This window comes from Apteryx mantelli, chromosome 9 (assembly GCF_036417845.1).
Source record: "Apteryx mantelli isolate bAptMan1 chromosome 9, bAptMan1.hap1, whole genome shotgun sequence".
Classification (NCBI taxonomy): domain Eukaryota; kingdom Metazoa; phylum Chordata; class Aves; order Apterygiformes; family Apterygidae; genus Apteryx; species Apteryx mantelli.
In genome coordinates, this window is record NC_089986.1 from 32,314,429 (window position 1) to 32,342,132 (window position 27,704).

The 27,704-nt window shown below is 41.0% G+C and overlaps 1 protein-coding gene across 4 annotated transcripts in view; it reads left to right on the forward strand.

Moving 5' to 3' along the window:
- The first annotated feature begins 1,329 nt into the window (after positions 1 to 1,329).
- The window catches only part of UBXN7 (UBX domain protein 7), a 33,873-nt gene continuing 7,498 nt past the window's right edge, over positions 1,330 to 27,704 (forward strand). The window contains exons 1-10 of one of the 4 annotated variants that reach the window (XM_067302132.1): positions 1,330 to 1,525; positions 4,993 to 5,140; positions 7,581 to 7,648; positions 10,491 to 10,556; positions 12,569 to 12,681; positions 19,239 to 19,385; positions 20,176 to 20,266; positions 21,412 to 21,539; positions 21,968 to 22,361; positions 23,163 to 23,242. In XM_067302132.1, the coding sequence (XP_067158233.1) occupies positions 1,390 to 1,525; positions 4,993 to 5,140; positions 7,581 to 7,648; positions 10,491 to 10,556; positions 12,569 to 12,681; positions 19,239 to 19,385; positions 20,176 to 20,266; positions 21,412 to 21,539; positions 21,968 to 22,361; positions 23,163 to 23,242 (1,371 nt within the window). In that variant the 5' untranslated portion in view covers positions 1,330 to 1,389. Of the gene's footprint in view, positions 1,526 to 4,992; positions 5,141 to 6,323; positions 6,417 to 7,580; positions 7,649 to 9,614; positions 9,676 to 10,490; positions 10,557 to 12,568; positions 12,682 to 19,238; positions 19,386 to 20,175; positions 20,267 to 21,411; positions 21,540 to 21,967; positions 22,362 to 23,162; positions 23,243 to 27,704 lie in introns of those variants that run through there. The other 3 variants (XM_067302133.1, XM_067302135.1, XM_067302136.1) reach the window with 3 other exon arrangements.

The following is a 27,704-nucleotide window of genomic DNA, read 5'->3' on the forward strand; positions in this document are numbered from 1 at the left end:
TTCACAAATTTAGTTCCTTGCAATCAATGGCTGCAGCTATGATTCCATCGAAAATAAATACAAAAAATACAGAAAGCTATTTCAAAGGTCTATAAATAGTACATGGCTATATTTTGATATATATTTGTTTGTGGAGGTTGAAGGGTTTGGGGATTATTTGTATTTTTCCAGCTTACTGGATTTTGTCCTCCTAGTGTAAGAATGATCTCTTACATTGGGTCTATTTTTTTTTAAATCAGCTTAGAAAAGAAAAAAAAAATCTTTATCTTTTGACTTCATATGCCCCAAAGCTCAAGATTTTTCTTCTTTATTCTTCAATTGCACTTTTTCCAGCTGCTTAAGATTCACTTTAGTTTTGGCTTGACTGGAAAAAATACTCATGTTTTGTAAAGTATACCTTGTGGTGTAGAAAAGTTTAAAGATTGTTGCGCGATGCAAAAAAGCACAACTTTAAGTCAATTGTTAGCTGAGCACCAACCTTAACTGCAAAAATACACGAAATCTAGAACCCATAGCGGAAGGCCAGTGCCATAGCACCCTTGGAACCGGTCTCCTGGGGTCGCTAGGGGCCCAACGGCTGTCCCGCTCCCTGGGTGCGGGGCAGGGCATGTCCCAGCCGACCCTTGTTTGGCCCATCCTCTTGTGGTGGTCTTGTTCAGGGCTTGAACTGGGCCCTTGCTGAGTGCGTTTTGGTTGCACCCTGCTTCCCTTGCTGCTGTTTGGACACCCTGAAGCAGGTGAAAGCAGCTCTGGGGGGTTTGGACCAGCTGATGGTGACTGACAACCCTTTGGCAGTGTGTCGTGTTTGAGAAGCTGGAGTTCTTGCTTGGGCTGTCTGAGTTCACTGCTTGCCTCCTACCTTGAGTTAGCTCAGCTTGCCCAGCTAGCCGGGAAAAAAAGTGCGTAAAAGCACAGCTTGACAGGCTCAGTTGCTTTGCTGGGGGTCATAAAGGAGCCAGAGCCGGCGGGGGGAGTGGAGGTGGGAAGAGGAGAAAGAAAGGAAACAGATCCATCCGTTTTCAGCGCAGTAAGTTTCTAATTTGCCCTAAGGGCCACCTCTCCTTGTAACTGTGTGCATGTGGGCTGTAACGGTACTTTGACGCTTTTTTTTTTTCTCTACGGAAAATTAATGTATTTTTTCACCCTGATGGCGGGGGCGAGCAGCGCGGAGCCGGTGACGGCTGCAGCAGCGTCGCCGCAGCGGCAGGGCAAGAGCGAGGGCGAGGCCGCGCCGGGGAGCGGACCGCGTCGCCATGGCAACGCCCCCCCCCCCGGCTCTGCTCCGCTCCGCTCCGCCCGGCGCGCAGTGTCCCCGCGGCGGCTCCCAATAAAGCTTGACAGCGCCGTTGAAGGCACCTCCCCGGCGGCGGGGAGAGGAAGGGCGGGCGGATGCCGCGCCTGCGCAGAGCGCGCGGGCAGGCGGCGTGCGTGTTGTTGTGCGGCGGCGACAAGATGGCGGCGCACGGGGGCTCTGCGGCCTCCTCGGCGCTGAAGGGGTTAATCCAGCAGTTCACCGCCATCACGGGTGAGGCACACGGAAGCCGGGGCCCGGCGAGCCCGTCGAAGGCCGGGGCAGTTTCTTGTTTAACGGGCGGCTCCTACTCCTCTTCGCTGCAGCGACCTCGCCGCTGGGGAGAGAGGCGGCAGCCCCGGCGGGCCGGGGGCGGGAGGCCGGCCCGCCGCGGTGGGGCGGGAGCAGAGGCCCGCGGCGGGAGGCGCTTCCCCCCACTCTGCGCTCCCCGTGGGGGACGAGGCGGAGCGGTGCTGGCGGGCGGCCCTGGGGGACGTTACCCCCCCGTCTGCCGGGGAGGCTTTGAGCGCGCGCAGGGCCGGAGGCGGCCGCCCTGGTGTGGAGGAGGGAGGGGGCCGGCGGCACCCGGGCCTGTCAGTGGGGCCCTTCCCCTGGGAGACCTAGTGCGGCCCGTGCCGGCGGCCTGTGCCGAGGGCGTCCTGCGGCAAGCTCTGGGTGCGCGGTGTGCCGGGGCTCTACTAGGCAGGGTGGCAGCTCCGCCAGCGGTGGCGGAGTTTCCGTCGTGCCTCTGCCGTGTACTTTGTGTGTACTGTGAGATTTCCCTTCACTTTTGAAAAAAGAGCATAGAGACTCCTTTCAGTGTTTTCTACCCACCTGAGCTTCTAGGTAATAAATTGGAAGTGTCCTCTCAGTTAGCAGTCCTGATGTACTGATTCTTATTCTCTTATTAGCACAGTAAAAATAAAATACACTGTAGAGATGGAGACTAGAACTTAATGCTGAGTTTATGTTTAAAAAAATCTCTTAAAGCATGGTCAACTTCATGAGAGTTTCAGTTTGGGAATGACCTGTTATTGCTGTTACAAGTCTAAGTTTACAGTGAATGATAATTCCTACTTTAGCTTGTGTACTTTGAGCACTTGACCCACTTTGCATGTAATCTGCTTCATTATAATTTCCCCCCTTGCTTATGAAATTACATATCAAATACTGAAGGAGTAATTAATAAAATGTTTGTGAAAACATCTTTGGTTTTGAGTTGAAATAAATGAAAAATACTTTTAATTCAGTGACTTTAACCAGTTAATTTGAGGTTATGTCCCTTTACTCAGACTTTAATGCACTCAGATCTTGAACAGGGATGTTGAGGATGTTAACTGGTAAACTGTGAATGTGCTGGTAGGCTACATGGGGAGATTATTGATCACTCACTTGTCCTTATAGAAGTCACTTAAAATAAAGCCTCTCAAATAAAAAGAACCTACAGCAAATATGTTTTCTTTATAGTATATGTCTGTGTGCATTTTTCTTGTTGTTGTTGTTCAGTAGAGCCTGAGATATTTGCTAAAAGCTAAGCAGGCAAGTTGGAGTCACACTAGTTTGTCCTTCCTAACAGCTTTTTCTGTTTGTAAAGATGGTTTGTTAAACATAAGAGTACCCATCTTACACTTTCAAAAAGAAAATAAAAACCTATTGGATTTCACAAATTCACTATTAAAATAGACTTTGAAGTTCTGTTTTTCCATTTTAGCAGAATTTAAGGTGCTAAAAGTCTCTTGTGGAGCTTGTCTTGCCGATACTGGCACTAAGTACCACAAACACTCAGAAGTGCACACCCTAAATGGTTTGTGTTACCAGCTTTCAATGTTGATTTGTAAGTGTCAAAATTACTAATGTTTTTAGGGAGGAGACTAAATATCATATGACAATTTGATTCTAGAGAACCTGATAATGAGGAGCAATAGTCTTTGCGTACATTTCTCCATATGGCAGAAAAATGTTGTTTCTTTGCTGTTCTTATCAAGAAAAGTAGTGCTAAAAGAATCTAGCTCCTGTATATCTTTATCAATGAAATTATGTAATCTCTTTGCTATCGTATTAATGTTCTCAGTGCTTGTCTTGGCAAGCAGAAAATACTAAATATTTGTTAAGTCTCAAAACAAATTTCAGTTTCTTTAGGAGTGACGAAGAACCAGTACAAACACTTTGAGTATTAGTAACTCGTTGAATAATAGAGAGCTTAATATAGTTTTTCCTTTAGTAGTTCTAAATTAATGACTTCACATGACTGTGAAGTGAAGTTGTAGGGTGATGTGTCTATTCCAAACTATAAAGGTATTGTTTAATTGCTTCAGTTAAGCTAATATTGAAATAAGTTCCTTAAAATACTAAATAACAGTTTGAAGAAGTCAGACTTAATGCTTTCACGTCTTTTTGTAGATGTCATTAGTTTTTCTTTTGTGCTTTTTTTAAAATCTTGATTAAGGTCTTAAAATACAGCTGACTGCCATCAAATTACACTTCTCCTGGCAAGCTGATTTAGGAAAACTAGTTCCCTCAAACAATCTGTCTTTCTTTATGATCTAATGTAATGGGGTAGGTCATTGAGAATTGATTTATCTGCACAGTTTCAAAGTATGTTATCTCTTTCTTACTAGACCCTTCAAGCTAGAGCTGCTTGAGTCTTTTCTAGAAGATCTCAGAAACGTCTAATGAAAGAAAGTTAAATGCATTTTGCCCAAACTGATGTTGATTGTGTTTCTGATCCTAGGAAATAGTGTTTTCTTCACCGCAGTGACTTTCAGGGAGCCTTAAACTAGTAAGAATTAGTACAGATCCAAAGCTACTCCCAAACTGGTTCAGTTGCATTTTGCTGCTGCCAGGCTTCACATAAACTGTTTGGCAACCCACCATCTCCGGACATGCTGGAGTAAGCAGACTGTTAAGGGACTGGCGGTGGGAGATTCCATAGGTGAGGGTGCCTTTGTTAGCTCTATGATTTTGAGAAGGTCTTGGGGAGGAGAGGCTGACTCTCTGAGTTAGAAGTGATGCTAGGAACTAGTGTTTCATCTTGAGCAGTAAGAAAGAGACTGGATTTAGTTGAGCTTAGGAGCTGTTTTAATGAATGTTAGTCATTATACAAGTAACTGTGTAGACAAATGCCATTTTCTGCATGTTGGCTTTTTTTTTTTCCTTCTGTTTCTTACACCTGTGCTTTCCAAACCGAGCTTCTGATGATTTGCTTTTGCCCTTTAGATATAGGGGTGCAATCAATAAAACAGGAAACCTTTTCTTCTATCTTTAAATATCTGTTATAACTTGATGAGAAGCCTTAGCTGCTGATACAGTATTCTCCCTGTTAAAATGTTAATTGAGGTTTTGGGGTTTTGTATACCACAACAGAAGTCAAGCTTGAAGTGCCTATTAAGTATTTGGAAATTTGTATTAGAAAAATGTCTGAACTCTAATAAGGAGAAAGAAAAACCATGCTAAACCACCTCAGATGGCTTCCTCTAAATTTTCTCCTTATGAAAGGAAGAAGTCTGACTGTCTTGTATCCAGGCATCTCCTTCCTCCATGAGATATGTGTTTGTCTCATTTTCTTGTACTTTAGTGACAGCTGGTGGGCTGTTCTAAGTACTAAAATGCTTTGAGAGTTGAAGCTTGCTGATCAGCTGTTCTCAGCACTTCCAATCAGAACGCTTTCTGAAGAATGCTTTAATTTTTCTTTGGCATTACAGGTGCCAGTGAAAGCGTGGGAAAACATATGCTTGAAGCATGCAACAACAATCTTGAGATGGCTGTCACTATGTTTCTGGACGGTGGAGGCATAGCAGAGGAGCCTAGTACCAGTTCTGCAGGGGTGTCTGCTGTTCGACCACATACAGAGTATGTACCCGATGAATGTCTGTATAAATGAGTAGTCTGTGTAAAGAGTTTAATTGTGAAAGGTAGAACAAATATGACAATTGTCACTTCTCCTAGCCTGCTGTCACTTCACTGTAATACATGCTTCCTTGATAATCTTGTTTAATTGATTGCTCCAATATTGTTCTTATTAAATAAGTTGTGGAGCTGGAGTCTGGGCAGCTTGCACCTCACTTTGACTGGGATAGATCTCACTTTCACTGTTAGTTGATTGTATTATGGTAATGCTTAGGGGTCAGCATCCTGCTGTTTTAAGTGCTGTATAAACACAACATATAGTTGTCATCTGTCCTGTAGATCTTTTTATGAGTGTTACTTTCTGCAAGTTTTTTTTTTTTTAATAAATATCTCTCTCACATGTACTTCAGAAGTATTCTCTAGCTTATACATACTGCTTTGACAGGCAGAGATCAAGATGTTGAAGTGGGGACCAGTAGTAAGAGTTTCTTACTTTTAAATTGCCTTAGTAATCTCGACTTGTGTTAGTTTGTTAGCTAGAAAGAATTCCATTGTTTTGGTCCTTATAAGCGCAGTGGCCTCAGTCCCGTTTATAAGGGTTTTCTTGTGTCTTAAATGCAGCTAGATTTGGCACTGGAAGGGCTAGATCATGTCAACTAATATAGAGAAATACACAACTACAAAATCTGCATTAGTGTCTTGTGTGTTTGCACATCTGTTCTAATGAAGGACAGAGTTCTTCCACTTGAGCATGGCAGAGAATCTTTCAATGCTGCTTATTAATCTGTCTGCTTGGGATAAATAGAGTATTTTGGGTGGAAGCTGATTGGTATCAGTTGCATTCCTTAAGTGTGCTAAATTAAACTTAGCCATGCTTTCCTCTTTATGAAAACCTTTTGTTTCAGGAAAAGAGAACTAACTTTTAAAGAAACTTCTTGCCACTCATACTTCTGAAGCACATGTATGAGTTTAAACAGCTGTTTTGGTACTAACCATTAAAATTGATGTTAATTGCCTTCCTGCTTGAACTTTTGGCAGGTAATGAAGTTAAAACTCTGTATCTGTAGGTATTAGTGTTCTTATTTCTAGACAACTTCTGGCACATCAGTGACTTAAGATTCAAGTTTTTATTGGAATCCTTTTTTTTATACTTGACACCCTCCAGGTGCTGGTCAGCTTAGTGTTACTTCTAGGAAGAGAGAGACATAAATATGCAAATGCAAAATGGAGAATAACTAGCTTCACAACAGCAATCAAAGATGTGGAGGTTAATAGCAAGGTTAGTGCATCTTGCTGACATTATGAGTTACTTAATGAGTTACTTGACACCTGCATGGCCAAGAGCCACAAACCACATTCTTTAGACTTTGAAGAGTTTAGGGAAGAGGGCATTTTAGGAGTAGTTCATAGGCAGGATATAACGGTGGTTTTTCCTGGGTGAGCCCATGACCTCCTTTTTTTTAGATCCATGGGCTAGGTGACCACACTGAGTATGTGATACTGTTTCATAGCCCCTTGTTGTTTTATTTCTTGTAGTCCTGATTTCAGATTATCTAGCAGTCTTTGCAGACATAGCTGAACTGTTGATTATGTGAGGGAGCCCAGCTATGAAAGCAAAGAGTAACATGGGGGGAAAATGCCCATCACTGTTCTAGCTTACTTGTTTGTTTTTAATCCATGTGGTAGTAGTCTACAAAATGGGATATCTTAACTGTAAAATACATTTTATATATATATAAAAATATATTTTATATATATATATAAATTATTTATATATATATAAATATATATAAAAATTATTTTGCCCTCCTTCTTAGGGTAAGGCTTCAGCTGAAGCTGAATAGTTGACCCTCCTTCAGAAAAAAAGTACTGGAAAATTGGAGAATACAGAGGAGAATGAGATTTGGGAAAATTTAACTTTTTCTCAGAGGACATTGTTTTCCTTCCTCTGGAAAACAGAGGGCTGTGAGTGAGAAGTGGAGGGAAGAAGTCTTTCAACAGGAGAAAGCTTGTAATGAGGAGGATAAAAATATATATTTTTTCCCTCTATGTAAATAATCAGGGGAGGAGGGTTGCCAGAGGATTAATTAGCAGGAAAGAATTTCAAGAAAGTTACTACAGGAAAAAATTCTGATTCAGTATTAGAATGATAAAGCCTGGGATCAAGTCATCTAGGGATTTGTCTAATCATTTTCTTCCAAGGCTTTAAAAGGTCGTCCATGCCAGATCTTAATGCAAAGCATACTGAGTCCTGCCTCAGTGCCATGAGTGGGAATAGATGGTCTTTTGAGGTCCCTTTTGACCCAAAGTCTCTGCTTCTGTGCAACAGTATAGCAGTGTCTGCAGCCTGTTCAAGTTGCAGGAGCCTTTGGAGCACAATGGGGAGTGGCTTATAAAGGCTTGGAATATTATCATCTCTCTAATTTTTTCCCCTCTTTGTTAGGGATGAAGTACGAGCTCCAATTCCTCAAAAACAGGAAATTTTAGTAGAGCCTGAGCCCTTATTTGGAGGTAAGCTTGTGTTCTTATTCTGTTTTTGCATTTTCTTTAAATACCCTGAGATGAGCTAAGTGACGAAAGAAAGATGGAACTCTCTGAAAATGAAGAAAGCATTGTGTGTATTTTGGTTCTAATTTTTCTCTGCTGCAACTCTGCATCCATGTAACATGATTGCATACTTAGAAATCCGTCCATGTTATTGAAGACCTCATACATTAGAGAAGCTATATTCCCAGTGGTACCAATTTGCTAACTCTTGTTTTGTGAGACCTTGTGAGGCAACAGCCAATTAGCTATGCTAAATATATATCACTGAGTTGGTAGCATTCTTGGGGTTCAGAACCGTGTGATACTGCTGTAAAAGTGTTCAAGGTGGTAGAATAAAAGCTTGAGGTTTGATTGACAAGTGAAAATGAGTAATCCAAAGAGGACAAATACTTGCTTCTCAGAGAAATGGGAGAGTTAGAAAGAAGGATCTGAACTACATGATTGCTCATCATTTTCTTCATTTCTCTTTTAGGAATTTCATTTGTTCTTCAAACTACATCTTGCAGCTAGTTTTCATGTTTGTTTTATGAAGCTGGTTCTTAGTTTTGCTTTAGAACCATCTTTTGCTCTAATTAAAGAGGTAATGGAAGTGCTTTTGAGTACTTACCTAATACACTCTCTAGTTCTTATCTAATACACTTAATGCACCAAGTCTCAAGTATTCAATTTCAGACCTTTACTGTAGTGGTACTTCTACTGCACCACAGGAGTAAGAACTTCTGTAGTGTGACTGGATTGCCTGGTTCACTATCCTCTCCTTTTTTATCATTCCACATCTATATGGAGATCTAAGGCTCCTTCTATTTATGATGTTCCTCTAGCCTTATGAGGCTCTGTCCTTATGTTGACCAGGCTGTTTCTAGCTGTCTGTATGGCTTTCCCCATGTCATCTGGATTCCAAGTATTGCCCTTTTCATCAAGGAAAGGCATGCAAGTGCTCATCTTTAAAGCAGCCTCATACCTATAGGAAGTGTGCTTTTACTATTGTTTAATTCCTGTGCTAGAGAGGAGCGTGATGCAAAGCTTCAGATTTAACCCAGAATTGGCTTTCGGTTGATCTTTTTACCAACATGAGAGTGTTTTTTCTCCAGTATAAACAAGCTTAGAGGTGGTTCCAGAGGAAGATCCCCTGCTGAGGGCTCTTTGAAGATACCACACCTGCTTGTTTGTCTTGCTTTCTTTGTGGTCCAACAGTTTTTGACAAAGGTCTGCAGAATCCTGTGGTTTCAAGAACCTAAGAAGTGCAGGAATAAGACCTGTTGTCCCTTTTACTTCATCCTTCTCTGCCCACCCGTCACACACTGATCACAGGCACACTGTCCCTGAGTGCCATGCTAAGGCAATCTGTGGCTCAGTGGTGGCTTCCTGGACTTTCTCATCAACTAGTGGTAATCTGTTCATAGCATGAAGCAGCCTGATAACCCAGCTGAAACTGGAAAGCTGCTCCACTTCTCTTGATCCTTTCAGCTCTAGCCTCAAGTGGGGGATGTTTCAGTTTCTGGGTTTCACAATATCTCATAAGAATGTTCACATTAGCTTGGGGTTTCTTCCAGTTCAGGAGATGACCCTATCTATCCACCAAACGCCTCTTGCCCTACGATGGATATCTGTGAAAGATCTACCTGCACTGCCGCAAACCTCTTCACCAGCACTGGACCATTGCTCAGCTTGGGAAGGCAAATGTTGCTTTTTCTGAAGTCATCCTTCCAAGCTGCAGTTTAAGTTGCTTTGAAGTTGGCTCTAGTGGGTTGTGCTTGTGGCTAAGAATTCACAGGAGAAAGGGATGTTACTTACAGGAGTTAGAGGCATTTTGCACAGGCATGTTTCTCTTCCAGTTTTACTTTCATTTGTCTTGATGCTCTGGACTTGAGAAGAATGCAATGAAGAAGAACTGTGTCTCATTCTTTATGCCCTTAGTGTGGAGCAAGATGAAAGATGCTGCATGCAATATGGTGCAAAACCAGAAAGATCTCTAAAAACAAGTTTTGGAGGTACTTGCTTTCTGAACTGTGCATAGGTCATTCTTTCTCCTAGTAAATAAATTTTTCTTAGTATGGGTTTCCAGCACATCTATGTTGTATTTCTCTTACTCTGTTTAACTCATTTAATATTTATCAAGCCTTGTAACAATTAAGGCTTGAAAGTACTATTTTAAAATTATTTTTCTTTCAATTAGTAGAAATTTGGAAGAGCGGTCGGAATAAGTTTTGATAGACAGTTTTGTTTTGGGCCCCAAGAACAGCAGTTGTGCTATACGACCAGACTTCAGTCAAAGTCATTAGTTGGAAGTGGCAAGAGGCCTTTTTAGGTACTATGTCCGTTACCTACCTGGGCCACTGTCTCTACCCAGCTGCAATTAATTTGTTCTGAAGATTTCCTTGCAGATAATGATACCTGGATCTAGTGGAAGAGCCTGGCTGTTGCCAGCCCAGCGAAGAATTTGGGATAGGATCTAGACAAGAGATAGATAGGAATAGAAACGTATTGTAGGTAAAATAAATGTGTTTCTGTTAACAAGGAAAACTTTGGGGTGCGTGATGAGCCCATCAGAGAGGGCTAACTTTAAACTTTCATGTATCGTTGATTTATGTTTTGCTTCTGTGGTAAGGTTTGCTGGAGGGAGGATGTGATAGAAAAGGAGTCTTATAAACTACCTATTTCCATGCTCCTTCAGATCTTCATTCCTCCCTTGTGTATGCTTTGGGTTCTTATTCTGTTGTCCCAAAGATGTAATGTGAAGTACTAATACATAATACTTTTGACAGTGTGCCTTTGAAATGACACTTGACATACTTTTTTTTTAAAGCTCCTAAAAGACGCAGACCTGCCCGTTCAATATTTGATGGCTTTCGGGATTTTCAAACAGAAACCAGTAAGTATGTGCAGATCGGTATGTTAGAATTTCTGGGTTTTTTATGCAACTGTGGTTGTGAAATAGTTTCCACTGTTGGATGTGATGGGTTTCAGTCATCAAATGGTTTTAAATTGCCTGTTGTATAGCAAAAGTTATTTTGGAATAACATTATTACACTGCTTATTGTTGTGGTGCTAGTACTGTTTGCTGGCATTTCTTTTCCACATGTTTGTGGTTCAGTTAAGGTTTGTTGTTTATTTGGGGGGGAAATCTTAGATTTTTCTGGGGTGGCTGAGGGGAAAATACTAAGTAGTGGACATACGAAGCAGTTATTGAAGATGCTGGTCCAAACACTAGCCTGTGTTAGCATAAGTGAAACCATATGCATGTTCTGTCTGGTCTGGTGTGGCAAATACTTTCTTGGTAAAACTTGTTCTCAAAACCCCTTTTTTCTGCTCTGGAGGGAATTGAAAAGGGAGAAAAATCTAAAGCCTGTGTAGAAATTAACTTAATCCACTGAATTTTTCTTGGATGGCCAGTGGTGTTTCTGGCACTTGGGTTAGTTTTGGGTAGCCCTGGGGCTTTTTTCTTGGCAGCACACAAGGTTCTCGTGAATTTAATTGCTGTTTGCCACTGTCTATTCATTCATATGCAGAATCTCCAAATGACAAAGCCTTGGCTGTTATTTAAACCATTAAGTCTCATAGAAGATGATTCTGTGACAGATGAAGACCAAGTATATCATAGCTGAGTTAGAGTGGTCATGCAGTTGTTACTGCTGATGTTGCCCGAGTGTCCAAGAGCTGTAACCATGGACCAGATTCCTGTGTAGTTAGGTATTATTTGGATGCCAAATTGAAAATGAGTATCCATAGTTTCTGTTTTTCCCTAACAGGTTTTGTCAGGGTTTTCCAGTAATAAACTAGTTAAGTACTAAAGGCTGACGTGTAAATTTAAGATACACAATTTACACAGTTGCCATACCCTTAACCTTTTTTCATGATTTGCACTCTGTTGTAAGACATTTAAAGATGCGCAAAATGTAAAACCATTGTGAAGGTTTATAATAAAACTTTGTAATACTGTATGATAAAACTTCATAGGTGGATATCGCTGTCTGGCTATCTCTGAAAAAGTGTCCGTGGCCATAAAAGTCAAGATTATTTCCTTGTTCCCAGGCCTGGTACACAGGGATACTTTTATTCCCCATGGCATCCAGTATCTATTCAAAAATGGTTCATATGCTATGACCATTGTCAGCTATTATACTACTGGAAAGCTTTTGGGTCATGTAATTGTTATTTCTTATTTTAACTGACTTAGATCCATAAAATGCACTTCATCACTGCATTTGTGGGTAAGCAATTGTTGTGATTTACCCTATTTTATATGGTCGTGTGTATGTAGGAAATGTGTTCTGTATCATTCTGAATGGAAGTGATACCACTAACAGAAACTTGCTCAAAATATGGTACTTAATGTAAACAAGTCTGAAAACCTATTGATCTGTGAGAGATGGTGGTATCCTGAGTCAACTGTGAAAAGATTAGATTTTAAATATACGCTTCTAAAGATACTTCTTCACGTAAAGTATATATTTTTGTTCTTTTTAGGGAATTGCCTTAAAGTCAGGAGACAGAAAGACCAGTATAGAAATATTCTGAGTAAAGGTTATGTTGTTACAATCTAACTCTAAGTTTACCCTTTTTAAAGTGTCACTGAGGAAAAGTCAGTTGTTTTCTTTGTTCATTTGTTTTCAAGTATTGGTATATGACCACCTCCACTGATACTCACATTTCATAAGAAAATCTGTTTTTAAAAGTGAAATAAATGCCCAGTGCTTGAGAGAAATGAGACAAGCTGGGTCCCTACATAAAGGAGCCTGATCTTATTAAGAGTTCCTTTTATTCATTGTGGTCCAACCTTATGACTCTAGTGCTGAAGTTTTGTGTATGAGGGTATAGCCAATAATAAATCCATCTTTGAGTATTTTGTCTAATTCAGCTTTCTTTCCTCTTGGGGCTGTGCAGTTCGACAGGAACAGGAGCTACGAAATGGAGGGGCAGTAGATAAGAAACTCACTACTCTGGCAGACCTCTTTAGGCCTCCCATTGATCTGATGCACAAAGGCAGCTTTGAAACGGTACGTCTGTAACTTTTGCTGAAGTTACTTACCTGATGACTGTGTACAGAGTGAAAGCCCTGTATTAGGCCGTTGGCTGATGGATCTATTTATAGAATGATTGTATAATAAGTTGCAAGGAACCATGTAATGATAAATGCTTGTCTGATGCACTGCATGTTGATGTTGATGACTTGAGAAGGATTTAACTAAAGATGATGGACCACCTTTATTGTTACGTTTAAATGTCAGTGTGGCTAATTGCACTTGGTCAAAGACTTCTGTTCAAAAATGAATCTGTTCAAAATGGAAAAATTGTGTCACTTGAAGTATGTCTGTAAAGCATGGTATAGAAATAGCTGAAGTAAAACTGCTTTTGGTAGGTGAGCAAGTATGTTACAAGGAGCAACATAGTTTTCAGCACAGCCCTGCTAAAAAGCTCTCAGGGAAAGCTATGCTGACATGGCTAAACAGTTTCTGATACCTGACCTAGTACAGATAATATCTGTACGTGACTTTGTATCTGTACCTGAACTTTGTATTCAGTAGAGGTCTTGTTCTTGTATAAAATCACAGTGGTTGTCTTTTGCACCTGGTAGTGATGAATAAAATATCCAAGCGATTGTCTCCCTGAGAAAGGCACTATTAGCTTTAAATGATTTCAGGTGTCACCTTTTCTATCTGTGTAGGCATTTGTGTGTCTAGTCATAAGTTATGATTTGGATCCAGTGACCTAGCTCACGATTAGAGATTATACAAATCGATACATCTTTTCATTTTTTTTAATCTATAACTTCCAGATATTCTTACTTCAGAACTTGAAGCAAGTACTGAACTTTCACCTGATCCACTTCAGGTAGTTAAGTATTAGAGATGATTTTATGAGAATGCAATCTAATGCTCAAATGGTGCACCACAGATGCTGCAAACGATGCTGGAGATCTGAGTCCATGAGCTGAATGAAAATATTATCTGGTCCTGGGAAAGACTTCATTCTTTTGTGTGCAGAGTCTAGTAAAGTTGATTCTAAACTCATGAAATGTTTGCTTCTAATACCGTGCTCACATAGTACAGTACCACTGGAGAACTTCTGCAGAAATAATACCTTTATTGAGTCTCCAGCTCCCATCCTGTTGGCCTCATCTCTGTTTCCCAAATCACCAATGGTCAGTTGGCTTGTCTCTAATTCCTGTGTTCTGACAGTGCCTTCCATATGTTTACTTTTCTAACAAAATTCCAGGTTTGAAAGGATGCTGACAGAGAATAGCAATGTCTATCTCAACAAGTAATTTGGTGCAATAGAAGCAGATCAGTAGATTGAAGAAGTTGGTGCTGAGGCATCTGTATGATGATATGTGGTTCAGGGTTCACTTCAAACAAGATTGTATCTGGTCCCCTGACTGAATATCCCCACCAGACCTGTGGTTCAGAGCTGTTTGTGAACCAAACAAGTGCGTGGTTAAGAGGAAACAGTAAGGGGAGTTCACTTAAAAACAGTCACTGCTGCCCAGACAAAAATGTACACACAACTAGCAAGTGCCCTCTCATCTCTTCTGTGGAATTTGAGATGTGTGCTGGTCTTCCTTCATGTCTTGCTGAAAATGTCAAGACTTTAGCAATGTTGATTAGGTCTATTCTGCCATAGCCCAAAATAGTTTCAGCCTATGAAATAACTGATTGATGGATTTGACTATCCAAAAGTCTCTGCCTTCTTATTTAATCTTGTTAATTCAGAAAAAATCCATTTGTATGTACACACCTTGTCCTGCTCTTTGTAGTAACTGAAATTCGAAGATGTATGCTTTCTGGTATGGGCATTCAGCTTTTTATGTTCTTGTACAATTCCTCGTCCCATGAAATACCCTTGATTTCAAACTGATGCTCCTCAACTTCTTTGCAATAAAAATCTTCAGCTTCTCAATTTGTTGACCAATACCTCTTTCATTTTTCCCATTTATGACTCTGCTGCAGTATTACTCTACAGTTCAGGACAGTGCCTGGCCTCCTGTGAACCCAGTGATCACAGTCTTCCTCAAAATTCACCTCTAGCAAACTTCTGTTAGCTCTAACTTACTCTGCTGTACTTCACTGTACACTTCGATAAACCTTTATAAACTAGATAATAAACCAGAGATGTTTATTGCATTCCAAAGTCATTTTGATGCTCTCATATTTTAGTGTTAACCTAAGCATTTTGGGGTGGGGGGGAGGGTTGTGGTGTGTGGTACATTCTAAGCTCTCTGGAGGGGTGTGCAAGAACACTCTACCAACACTGCCATGCACATTTATGACTTTATTCAAACCTAGCAAGTATCTGGTCATGTTAAGGTTGCTTGCGTCTTTGTTGCCTGTCTTTCTGTTACTCCTGTCTGGGATATCTAACTTTGATCTTCATCTTAAGTAGATTCAGTTATCTTTTGTTTTTTGCCAAGAAAACTCAATTACTTTCAAATACAAACAAACTTTCTTAACAGGAAAATGCAAGAAGTTGTGGTTCGTTTTAGCTCTGTAATTCTAGCTTTTGAGAATAGATGAGAATTAATTTTCATTGAAGAGACATTTTCAAGTGTTGAATGAGCATTGATTTTAATTTATAATCCAGCCATGAATAGTGTGCTTCACAGACAGTACAACTTAGGATCATTATACTTGTAAAGCAAAGTATATGTTTAACTTAATTACACTGTGGAAAGTGAGATGTGGAAAAGTTTTGAGGCAGAAAATCTGTAAAAGATTTTATTTTAATCCTGTAGGTCTTTTGAACATGATGGTTGCGCCACTGGATATTAGTTATTATTAGTTAGTAGCCAGCAGGCTTGTGGAATGGGGCCACATAAACCAGAGGCAAATGACTGATGTGCTAGCAAGATGTTATCCAAAACTATCCTTTTTCTCCTACTAGAAAATTCCAGAGAAACTTTCAGAGCTTAAATATGCAGTGTCACCAAAAAGTCTGTATTTGCCGAGTGTTATATGGCTATATAATTAGGCTGTTGCAGTCTGCCAAGACTCTGAGGAGTCAGTTAAGATTGTACAAGGAATTTTAACTGGCATTTCCTGACTGTAATATTGAGCTTCAACGTAATATTAAGCTTCATGGTTGTTATCTCTTTAATGTAAAATCTTCTAGGAATAAATCACTGGAGCAGCACACCAAACATGCTTTGTAGTGAAGAACATGGTTTTGTTCTAGTGTCAAAAGATTGCTTTCAAGAATTGTAGGTGTTTGTCTTTTCATACTTACGTTGACAGATGTGACTTATCTCATTGAGGGTACGTATCAGATTGATGTAGTTTAGTGCATTTCCGTTTTGGGGAGCAGATAGTTCTGGTGCACCTTGTTCTATACGTAAGATTCACTAGAATTTCAGTACTACTTTGAAGTAATTATATGTAATGTTGCCGAGCTTCAAATTTTGGATCTATATGAAGTTTCTTCATTTTACAAGCTAAATGTTCTGTAGCTGCTCCCTGCTTTACAGCTGATTGTGAATATTTTCTTTGTGTGTAGCAAGCTGTAATAGTTTGGAAGTGAGTCTAGTCTTTATACTTGAGTGATGCTGTTATCTTTGCGTAAGGTCCTTCTAGACTGGCCATTTGTACAAGTATAACCTCTAGATGAACTACTGGCCCAGGAATGGCTGGTTGATGAAAGAAAGTGTGTGGCCTGTTCTTCTGTGCTGGCCCAGGCAAGAAGTGCAAGTCTAGCACAGACAGGATATCTCCTTTTCAAAGGTAGACCTCTTGCTCTGACTTTCTGTGACTGCTATCTTCCAAACTGAACTATGCTTGATTAGCAAATGTCTAGAAGTTCATAAGATGCTGGCTCCACTTCCTTGTTTCTCCCCGTTTACTGCAAAGAGCAATGCATTTCAACAAAGCTGAACAAAGAAGAATCACTGCAAAGATTTCCTTTTGTTTAAGGAGGGTAACCTCTAGGGAATGGCTAAAAATTACACTCTAGGGTTTTTTTCTTGGAGTAGGACTCCTTGGCATAGGAATGACACAGCTGAAGCAGAGAAAGAATAGAAATTTGTAAATCATGCATGTTGCAGAAAAGTCAAATGAGAGAATAAAATGTGTTATTTATGGGAGTACGAGAGCTTGAGGTTATCCAGTAAAAGCCAGTAGCAAGTGTAAAATGAGACTTCTTTCGCATGTTTTCTAATCAGATTGTTGGTTTGTTGCAGTACTGAGAAAAAATGTGAATCAGTAAAAAGGAGAAAGATGAATTTACGGGAGTTGTGTCTGGCCTGTTGTATCTAATAACCACTACCTCTGTCTCTGGAAGTCCCTACCTTGCTGATTGCTGAAAGTTTGAACAGGAATGCTTGCAAGGAATGGTTGTTCTGTACCTACCGCTTTCTTGTGTTCTTTGATAAGCATTTGCTGGTGGCCCCCATAGCTCAAAGGAGGAGGAGAAATGTGGGAATGTGTGTGGAACAATTGCTGTTGCAAACAGTGGGACTAAAGCCATTAGACGCAGTCTTCAGTATATTCAAACTGGTGCTTGAGCCCTGCATTATTTTGGTCACTTACCAAAATGAACCACCAATATAACCCACAATATTCCTTCCCTTCTTACTCCTCCCCTTCTTCCCTCCCCGCTTCCCCCGCAAAAAATAGCCAGTGGCTGTATAAGAGCATGATTGTATACGTGCATTAGATGGCAGCAGTTTAACTGTGTCCTTTTAAATGTTAAATGTGAAGCCTGTTGTTTTTAGAAGGAAGTTAAAAGTGGTTTTGAGAGCTATACCTGCTTTCTGTGCCAAAACTCATCTTTGTAAATGTTCTATGTGGATTTTCTGCTTGCATCCCTTAAAGAAGATGTTAACTGGACAGAGGAGAGGTAGAGTCAGGTTTTCACTAGTGTTGAGGAATATACAAAGTACAGAAGAATAAGACGCACTTTCCAGCTTTGCTAGTAGCATATAATAATGATAGAAAATAGAATTATAGGTACAATGGCCTTTTTCCTTTTTTGAGTTTGTTCTTTTAATCCAGTACGAATTAGGTTAGAATACAAGACTAAGGCGGTCTGATAGACTTAAGGTATATATTGATATATGTTCCCTTTATATTGGGCAGTACCTCTAGACCTCTTCTTAAACTGGTTGCCTAAAATTACTTCTCAAAATCCACATTTAGCTCAAAACACTCTTTGAAATAAAAGCCTAATAAGTATATTTAAAACCCTGATTAGTTATTTAGGTGTCTCGCATCCCACTTATCCCTTCTGTTGACAAAATACTGGGTTCTGAGACTGGAGTGTTAGTGGTAAGAGGTTAGTATGAAGTCACTTGTGGGATCAATATGACTATTCCATACTTTCTGTCCTAATTTCTTCTGTAACATTCTTTTCTGTGAGTAAAATAAAAATAGGCTCTGCAGGTCATTTGGCCATGCAGAGTAATTTTGTAGACTGAGATCCTGTGATCAAAGAGCAAGCTTATAATTTAATATCTACAATTTTAACAGGAGTATCGAGGCTTACATTTTACCGAGCTAAGTGTATGGGATTCACGTGTCCCAGTATTTGTGTCAGATAGACTGACTATTCAAAAGTGCACAGGCTAAAATTCACTTTTAAAGTGAAAGCTTTGGTTTGGGGAACAAAATACTGTCAAAACCAGCAAAATCTTGTGCAAAATCCTAATTCCTTGAATTTGCTGTTAAGGGCATTACAAGCAAGACAGTGAGCACACTTATAAATACTTCCTCCCCCCCCTTTCTTTTTTTGGAAAAAAAAAAAAAAAAAAAAAAGGAAGTTCATATGCTAGTTCCAGTCTCTCCAGGTGGTAAGAGCATTCCTGCTGTTGATATAGCCCTCTTTTTTTCCAACAGGTATGACAATTCAGTGATCAGAATTACATTCTTGATCAAACTCCTACCATTAACCAACCTATCAGACAATGCCAGCTTTGTGACTCAAACCAGTAAGATTTCTTCCTGCGCCTTCCCATCTTCCTTCCCACTTACAGTCCGGATAACGAGCATCAAAAAGGGATGCCTCATTTGTCAGGTGCCCAGTAATAGAGAGAGGAGAAAAAAAAAAGAAAAGAAAGAAAGAACAGACAGAGAGGAGGACCTGTCATATTTATGCAAGTTTGCCATCAATTATGCTCTTCTATTTAAACAGATAAAGATCCACAGGTTTATCTTGAGAGTGAGCAGGTCTTTCCTCTGTTGCCAAGTCAGTGTGATTGACTATACTCTTCTCAGAACAAATACTTAATTCACAGTCTTCCTGGCCCCCCTCCCCTCTTGCCCCCCCCCCCCCCCCCCCCCCCCCCCCTGCTCCTAAAGTTGCTTTTCCCACTCTGCGCTTGGCTTGTTGAAATCCAGCAGCTCTGCTCATCGGTGTGATTCTGTAATTCAGCCAATCTCATTTAAGCAGGTCTTTCAGCCCCGCCTTCTGTTTTGTGGATTCCTTTTTGCTAGTTCTATCCATCTTTTTCACTGTGAAGGGGTTTTAGTGAAAAGTCTGACAGTATTAGAAGCCATCACTGATCATTGCTGGCATTGTTTATGTCTAGCTATTCAGATTTGGCTAATGAAGCTTTTCTCTCTGCTTACAGGCTAAGGAGTGTGGTCAGATGCAGAACAAATGGCTCATGATAAACATTCAGAATGTGCAAGATTTTGCGTGTCAGTGTCTCAACCGTGATGTGTGGAGCAATGAGGCTGTGAAGAACATAATCCGGGAACATTTCATTTTTTGGCAGGTGGGAAATTTAATGGGGCCTTACTAGTAACTTGATGTCCTGGTAGATGGGTTAGTGAAAACAGACTTCTTGGAAGAAAATGGCACTGTTGGTGTTCTCTTAGAGAACTGCAGAGAAGGTGAGCCTTGTAGTTCAAGGATGTGCATTTTGATGTTTAAACAACCTTTCACTTGTGGATTCAAAACTTTATCACTTGACCTCTAATACATGGACTGTTAGAGGTTTTGTACTGTGTTTGTAGCAGTTATGGAGAACTATACATACCACTTGTAGGTTATACTGTAAAACAGAGACAAACTTTGTACGTTTTCAAGATAGTTTGTGTCCTCCCCTCCTCCCCCGCCAATAACTTGCTTCCACTGTGGTATTCTGGAGCATCTCTCTTATGAGGAAAGGCTGAGAGAGCTGGACCTGTTTAGCCTGGAGAAGAGAAGACTTAGGGGGGATCTTATTAATGTATACAAATATCTAAAGGGAGGGTGTCAAGAGGATGGGTCCAGACTCTTCAGTGGTGCCCAGTGACAGGACAAGAGGCAATGGCACAAACTGAACCACAGACAGTTCCATGTGAATACGAGGAAAAACTTCTTCACTGTGAGGGTGACAGAGCACTGGAACAGGTTGCCCAGAGAGGTTGTGGAGTCTCCTTCTCTGGAGATATTCAAAACCCGCCTGGATGCGATCCTGTACAATGTGCTCTCGGTGATGCTGCTTGAGCAGGGGGTTGGACTAGATGATCTCCAGAGGTCCCTTCCAACCTCAACCATTCTGTGATTCTGTGATTCTGTAGGTATACCATGACAGTGAGGAAGGACAGAGATACATACAGTTTTATAAATTGGCAGACTTCCCTTATGTCTCCATCCTGGATCCCAGAACAGGTAAGATAAGTGACAGTTATCTGCAGTGTGTATATCCTGTAAGAAGGACTGGCAGGTGTAGGCTAGAATGCTGTCTTTGGCAGTGTACGTTACATAGCGACTGAAGCACCTCAGTTACCTTGTTCGTTCTCTGAGAGGCCCCAGTGTCACTGAAGAAGTGAAACAATATCTTTTGGAAGAACTGAAGGAATAAAACTCCTAGAGGCTTGCTCAAATTATGTGTGTATTTGGTTATGGTACTTGGCATAGCTTACCAAATACTTTGTTTAGGAAATGAAATTAGTACCACCTAGTGGTAAAACTGTGAACTGAAATTTATTGATGCTTCCCTTGGAATGCTAACATGGCTGTAAGTCTGAAAGCTCTTAAAAGCTACTTGAAATCAAGTAATGGATGAGCTACCTTTTAATATTAAAACGAAACCAATATAAGTCTGCCTCCTGTTCCTAGCACAATAGCTTTGTAAGGCTCAAAACTTATTTAATTGTATCTTAATTTTGAAATACAATTGGCTTTTTTTTTTTTAACTGAACAATCAAACTTCTTTGTTCACCTCCAAGTCTTTTTAAATTATAACTTTTTTTTCCTGTGTCCCAACAGCCTTGTCTCTTTTATCATCACGTAATCTACTGTATCAATGGTCTGGTGCCCTGCTTCTCAGTACTGAAATAATTGCGTTCTTGCTGTTTGATATAAACCACCCAAAAACTAGTTCTTTGAAACCAAAGTTAGGGTGTTCTTCTTAGCACTTTACATTATGGAAACAAATGCTATATGTCAAGATGTAGAATCAAAGCAGGCAAGAATGTAGAAATTCTTCATAAACTTAGTTGTTTTTTGTTTGTTTGTTTTTAATTGTGATGCATAATTCACCATTCTGCACACACGTTCCCATGAATATAGAAAAATGATAACTGTATTAAAGCAGGTCTGGCCTTATGGCTGTATGTGAGTGAAACCTATTCAAGGTGCTGAAGGGAGAAAACGTAATTATCAGGAGGTGGCCTGTATGAAGCTGAAGTTCCGCAAATGTGGACTCTTGCACAGTGTGTACACAGCAGTGAATTTGTTTATATGACAGCTAAGCTGCAATCTTTGGAGGGCTGTTGCTGAAGTTATGTTCCATGATGCCTTATGTTCCCCAGGCCAGAAACTAGTGGAGTGGCACCAGCTAGATGTAACTTCTTTCTTGGACCAAGTGACAGGGTTCCTGAGTGAGCATGGACAACTGGATGGGCATTCTACTAGCCCTCCCCAAAAATGTTCTCGTTCTGTAAGTATGAGGCCTTCTGTGAGGACTGGAGAAACTTGAAGGAAAATCTAGCATGCCTGTATCCAGTTGTACTGATTTCCGTTTGGCAGTATAAACAGACATAATGAATTAGAGCAAGAGTATGCAAAAATGAAAAGATGGTGCATCAGAGAACACCTTCTCCTTTGATAATTATTTTTGTTATACAAATTGTGCTTTCAGTGTTTGTTTTGAATTTAGCAGTCACAGAATTGTGCATGTGTAGAATGAAAAAATACTACTGAAAAATATCATTTCATGTGACACTGCAAGGAGAAATCCTTAAGCACTGACTGCATGTCTGGCCTTCCACCTGACAGCTTTAATAGCTTCCCTTTGGAACACTTTGATAGAGATTTATGTCTAAAAGCATTTTTCTTATGCCTTTGCGTTATGCCTGTGTTCAACAGGAGAGCCTTATTGATGCCAGTGAGGACAGCCAGTTGGAAGCTGCTATCAGAGCCTCATTACAGGAGACACATTTTGATTCCTCACAGGCCAAGCAGGAAAGTCGGTCAGATGAGGAGTCTGAATCAGAGCTTTTTTCTGGAAGTGAAGAGTTTATTTCTGTTTGTGGATCTGAGGAAGAGGAAGAATCAGAGAATCCTGCCAAGCTGAGGAAGTCTCCACACAAGGACTTGGGGTATAAAAAAGAAGAGAGTCGGAGGCCTCAGCCTGAGCCCCCTGCAAGGACAGAGCCTGGTACAACATCAAATCACAGAGTACTGCCCTGCATTGATGCAGGGATACTGGAGGAGTCAACTGACAAGCCTGAAAGTACGTTGCGGGGCCTAGATGTGAATGGTAAGTTACCATGTTTTTTTATAGTGACTTGCAGGTGTTTTACTCTTTTTTCGAAAGTCTTCATAGGCTGACAAGCATGGTTTCAGTCCTGGTTTTGAAGAGCTAAATCTTGTCTTCTGTCTTCCTCTCTCTCTTTGAAGCTAGACATTTGGGTGGTTCACTCTGCCTACAGCAGCACTTTGACATGGTGGCACAAACTGCACAGTCACATTATTCATGACATGATGGCACAAACTGCACAGTCACATTATTCACTCAGCTCAAGTTTCTTAGTTTAAGACCTTGTTTGTGAGGAAAATGTCCACTGGTGTAACGTAGGTGCATATGATGTGGCTTCTGCCAGTATCCTAGAGTGAAACCTCCTAGAGTTCTACCTCATGCTCCATTAGTTTGGCTGCCTTGAGGGTCTGGACTGAGCATTAATAGTGCAAACTTTTGCTAATATTAACAAGTGCTAGGAGTTACTGTTCCTCCCAGCAATTCTGAGCTGGGATGTAGCGAATTAAGGTGGTCTCAAAGGCAAAGGGTAGCACAGTGTGCTTTTCTCTGGGAACGCTGACATGTGTCAGTCACTACTATTAACTCTTTCAAAAGTCCTGAGTTTGATGTATGTATTTGAATCACATGCAGTAGAAGTATATCTTCGTAGACTGAAATCTTGTGCACAAAAAAACTTTGTATTTGTCTCCAGTCCCTAACCCTACTGTTCTATGCAGTAAAATGTGCCACCTAAAGTCTACAGCAGAGCTCAATTCGGCTGCCTTGTTGTTTGTTAACTTGTAGTAACTTCCTTTATGCTAGGACCAAAGGCACAGCTGATGCTAAGGTATCCAGATGGAAAGAGGGAACAAGTTTCACTGCCTGAACAAGCTAAACTTCTGGTGAGTGGAGTTAATTGGAATCCTTGTTTCAGTACAAGAGAGCTGAAACTAGAGAATTTCTTGTGCTGTGCTGGCACTATTAAAATTATATCCAGTGAAAGTGGTATATCCAAGGAGTGCTTGCACTGTCATTCTGTTGCGTTTTTTTCAGTGTTCTTGCTCTCTTCTGATCAGCAGACTCTGCTGGTTCTTGTATGTTTCCATTGCTAGTTGGGTTGCACGTGTACTCCAGTGTCTTCCTTAGTCCCCAGACTGCTAGTTTCCTTTCTAAAATAACTTTAAGTGCCTTTTGCGTTAATCATTAAATACCTTAAAATACTCTCAGCTCGTTTGTTTATCTCTAAATGAAGAAGTTAAGTCATTGTCTATGGTCGACAATGGTGAAATCAAAAGGCAAAACTTTTGGTTCTTGTTCTTCATTTCTTTCACCATACTTTCACACTCCCTCCTGGACATGGATGATAGAGTAAACTTGGGAGAAAGTTCTTCCAAAACAAAATTGTTACAGTGTCATTTAATCGCTCTGTTCCAAGTGTCCTTCTGAACTGTTCCTCAGGCTTGTTTATGCTGGAGAGGTTCATGTTGATAGTGTTTCCATTAAAAGTCCACAGGAGCACACTTGAAGCTTTACAATGTTTAAAGAGATCACTGTAGTCCTGTTAGCCGTAAGTTTTCACGAGACAGTGGCCAGGAAAGTTCAGCTTTCTACTGAAGTCTTAGGTACCTTAAAACAAAAGCATGCCTCTTCAGAAAGACCTTGCACAGATTTAGAAGGAACTTGAGCAAAAATGTTTGGTTACATCTCTTGAAGAAAATGAGACTATAACCTAGTATGCCACACTCAAGAAATACACTTTGTCTCAAGCTCGTGTTCCCATTCTTACTCTTTTGCATGAAAGAGTAAAAAAAGAAATGTTGCTTTTGTCACACCATCAGCTCATTCAAAACCAAGCGTAAGTCCATAGGATATAGACTGCCTGAAGTGCCAGATGCAGGGTCTCAAGGCTGGAGTATAAGTGCTGAAATGAAGACTGAAGGATGCTAAGAATGATACTCCATCGTTGTAGGAACCAGTTTTACTTTCTCAGACTTTCATTCTTGTTTTGTCTTAGCAGTCATCTGTGTATAATCTTTTCAAGTGTACGTTTAGGTCTTATCTGCTTTTTGAAAGGTCTGCTAAAGTTCCAAAGCAAACACAACTGTAGTTGTATTATTAAACATGTCGAACTTTTGAAATGCTTACATTATGCTTGCATATGTAACTAACTTGTTTGTGCACAAGTTCATGGTCCATGGTTACAGAATGAATTTATTTGAAATACAGGGGTAACACTGGTATATTTCTGATAATCCTACCTTTTGGCTTGACTCCTTTTATGGACTGTGATAGTTCACTGTTTAAGGGAGTTAATCTCAGCACATGAATTCCTTCTATTGTCCCCTGTACAGTTAGTCCTCTTAGAATTTAGGTAGAATGAGGTTTGTAGGTGAAGACAGGTTTTGACTTGTAGAGCTGAACAGGCAGCTTTTGTGCTGTCATGTCTAAAAGATGTGATGAGCCTCATCTGATTTTTTTTTTTTAAAGCCGTTTCAGACAGATCAAGATTGAGTCTCAGACGTTTCTTTGTAGGCATCATATTCATGCTGTTTTTTTCAGCCCTTATGTCACTTCCATTTTAAAGCTGTCCAGAACTATAGCAAAAAAAGTATCTAAGGAGACCTTTGCACGTTGGAAGTTTTAACTTATTATCATAAGTTGTTCTCCCATCAATAGTGAATGTTTTTGAAAACAGGCTTTACATCATTACATTCTTACTGATGAAGACTGGCTTTTTTGCACACTGTTATCTCTGGGATATGCTTATGCTTCCGATATTACTGTTACCCTTTTCTCCCCAGGCAAGAAATTGGAGTGGTGAGAGAAAAAAGCAAAAAATCCAGCCTCACGCATCTCTATTTGATTCCACTTAAGAGTTGGATTCATACCTGTGTCTTCCTTTCTAACTCCTCTTAGCTTGTAAAGCAAAACTGCCTTTTTGTAGAAGTCATTGCTGTTGGTACACACTAAATAGCTGATTTCACTCTGTTTAGCAGCTCAGTCCTGCAGCTGATTGGTTGTCTGAATAACTTGTTTACCAAGTGTTATAAAGTGTGTAGGAAAGGTTGGCCTTAAAATTGAGTGGAGATGTGGGCAGTGAGCTTCACTGAATTTTTAAATACAGTGGTCTGTAAGGAATTGCAGTTACCCTTGTTGCTTGAAAAAAGAAGTGAAACCTGCCTACTTATATTACTTGCCAGACCCAGGCATTGTAATCTGCAAAGCCTGGTGGAGAGCTGTCCAAGTTAAAGAGGTAGTTGGGGTGACAGTCTCCTCATCCCAAAGGTTTGTGTGTGCATTCTGATGAATTCGGAAGAAATCTCTATGTAGTTACCTTGCTAGCTGTTCTGCAGTCATCGAATCATAGAAAAGTCCAGGTTGGAAAGGATCACTAGGGATCTTCTGATCCAACCCTCTGTTGACAGCATGGTCATAGATGAGGTTATCCAGGGCCCTGTCAAGCTAAGTATAGAATACTTCCAGCAAGTGACATTCCACCACTTCTCTGGGCAACCTGTTCCAACATTAAATTGCTTTCACAGTGAGGAATTCTTTTCTTATATACAGGCCTTGCTGTGGTAACAGCAGTCAGCCAGCTCTCTGAAGCACCCTCGGTTGTAACTTGTCAGGTTTCATAGGCTTGTGTATATATCCGATTTCTACAGATGGTGCCTAACTCAGCCCTCTTCTACTGGTGGCTTGCCATTGTTTTTTGGCATGGAGACTTGGGCTGTGAAGACGGAAATGAAGATGGCATCAAGCTGTACATCAGCCTCTTATGCCATTTGTGACATAACTTGCCAGGTCCACTCAGCAGCGGACCTACATCTTCCTTGTGCTTGCACTTGCTACAAACATACCTGTAGAAGCCTTTCTTGTTACTCCTGACATCTCTTCCCAATCAAGTTTCTGTAAACCAGTGATGTCATTACCTCTGTCACTGCACAAGGAGTTCCTTTTCTTTGTGTTTCTTTCCCAGAGAGCAAGTGTTGGTGTACAAACACCGGATATGATCCACCATCTGCCCCTTCTCTTGGAGGGAAGTGTGGGAGCTGCCCCCATTGCTCTGTTCCACATATGCTTATGCCTGCTTCAGGAAGTTGGCCAGTCTGTTGGCAAAAATGTCCTTATCACTTTTTGCTAAGTGGATCCCAGTAGCCCACAGTCTTTGAAGCCAAAACCCTACCAGCAGCACCAGCCACACAGCCAGGTGTGGATCTGCGTGATGAGCCTGCTTCTGCCTGCACCCTTCCATTTGACTATTGGGATCAAGAAGACAACCTGAGCACCTGTTGCCTTTACTTTAGCCCCAGTGCTCTGTACTCCTGGTTGACCTTTTGCAGGTCACACTTCATAGTATCACTGGTGCCAATGTGGGAAGAGGAGTAGGGGGTAATATTCCATGGGCTTGATGAATCTTGGAAGTCTCTTGGTTCCAGGCAAGCAGCAAACTTCCTGTGACTTATTGTCAGTTTGGCAGTTGGGTGCCTCAGTCCTCTGCAGACGGAGCCCCCCCTCGCCATCTCCCCACCCATTAATACTCACCGGTTCTTCTTGCTGCTGGTTTTGATCTGTTGAGCAGGAGCTGTTGGCTCAGTTGTCTCTTCCAGTGAAACTTATTTGTCCTCCCCATTTATTGCCAGGACTTTATACCTGTTCTTCATCTGATTTTTTTTTCAGATGAGGGGAGAGCTGCTGTCCTGTTGCCACAGGTCATGAGCCTCCATGGTGCCTTGTCCTGCAAGTTGCTGTCCTCCCTCTGAATCATGCTTTTGGTCATCCTATTCTGTCTGCACCACAAAGCATCAGCTCTTGCCCTTACAGCATTGCTGCTAGCAACCTATCAATTTCCTGCTCAGCTTCCCTGATGCAGCAGGACTTGCTGACCTCTTCTCCTTCACCTGATGGCTCAGGGACTCAATCAGGGTCTATCCTCCACGGTGAGGTCCCCATCCTTCTCAGCTTCAAGGAGGAGCACCACACACTCATTGCACCCCATCACGAGTGAGCCACACCTCCCCTCAGGAGCTCCATCTGTGCCAATGCCCCTGAAATACTAGGAACGGTGCTGTGGGCTGCTGCAGGAGACCACATCCTGTGTCATGTCACCACCATATGGCTTCCAGCTTTCTTGTCAGAACACAAGCAGCAAGAGTGAACAGCAACCCATGCGCTCTCCTGAGCCCCTTGCATGTGAACTGCCTATGCTAGCTGTGCAGCCACTTTGTGCAGCCGTCTGGGTCACTGTGGTCCCGAAGTGACAGCTAAGTGGCAAGTGGAAGCTGGGTGAATAATTAGTTGAAGTTTAATACTGCTAATTTACCTCCTTACACTTAATTCACTGGCACGGATTACCTACCAAAG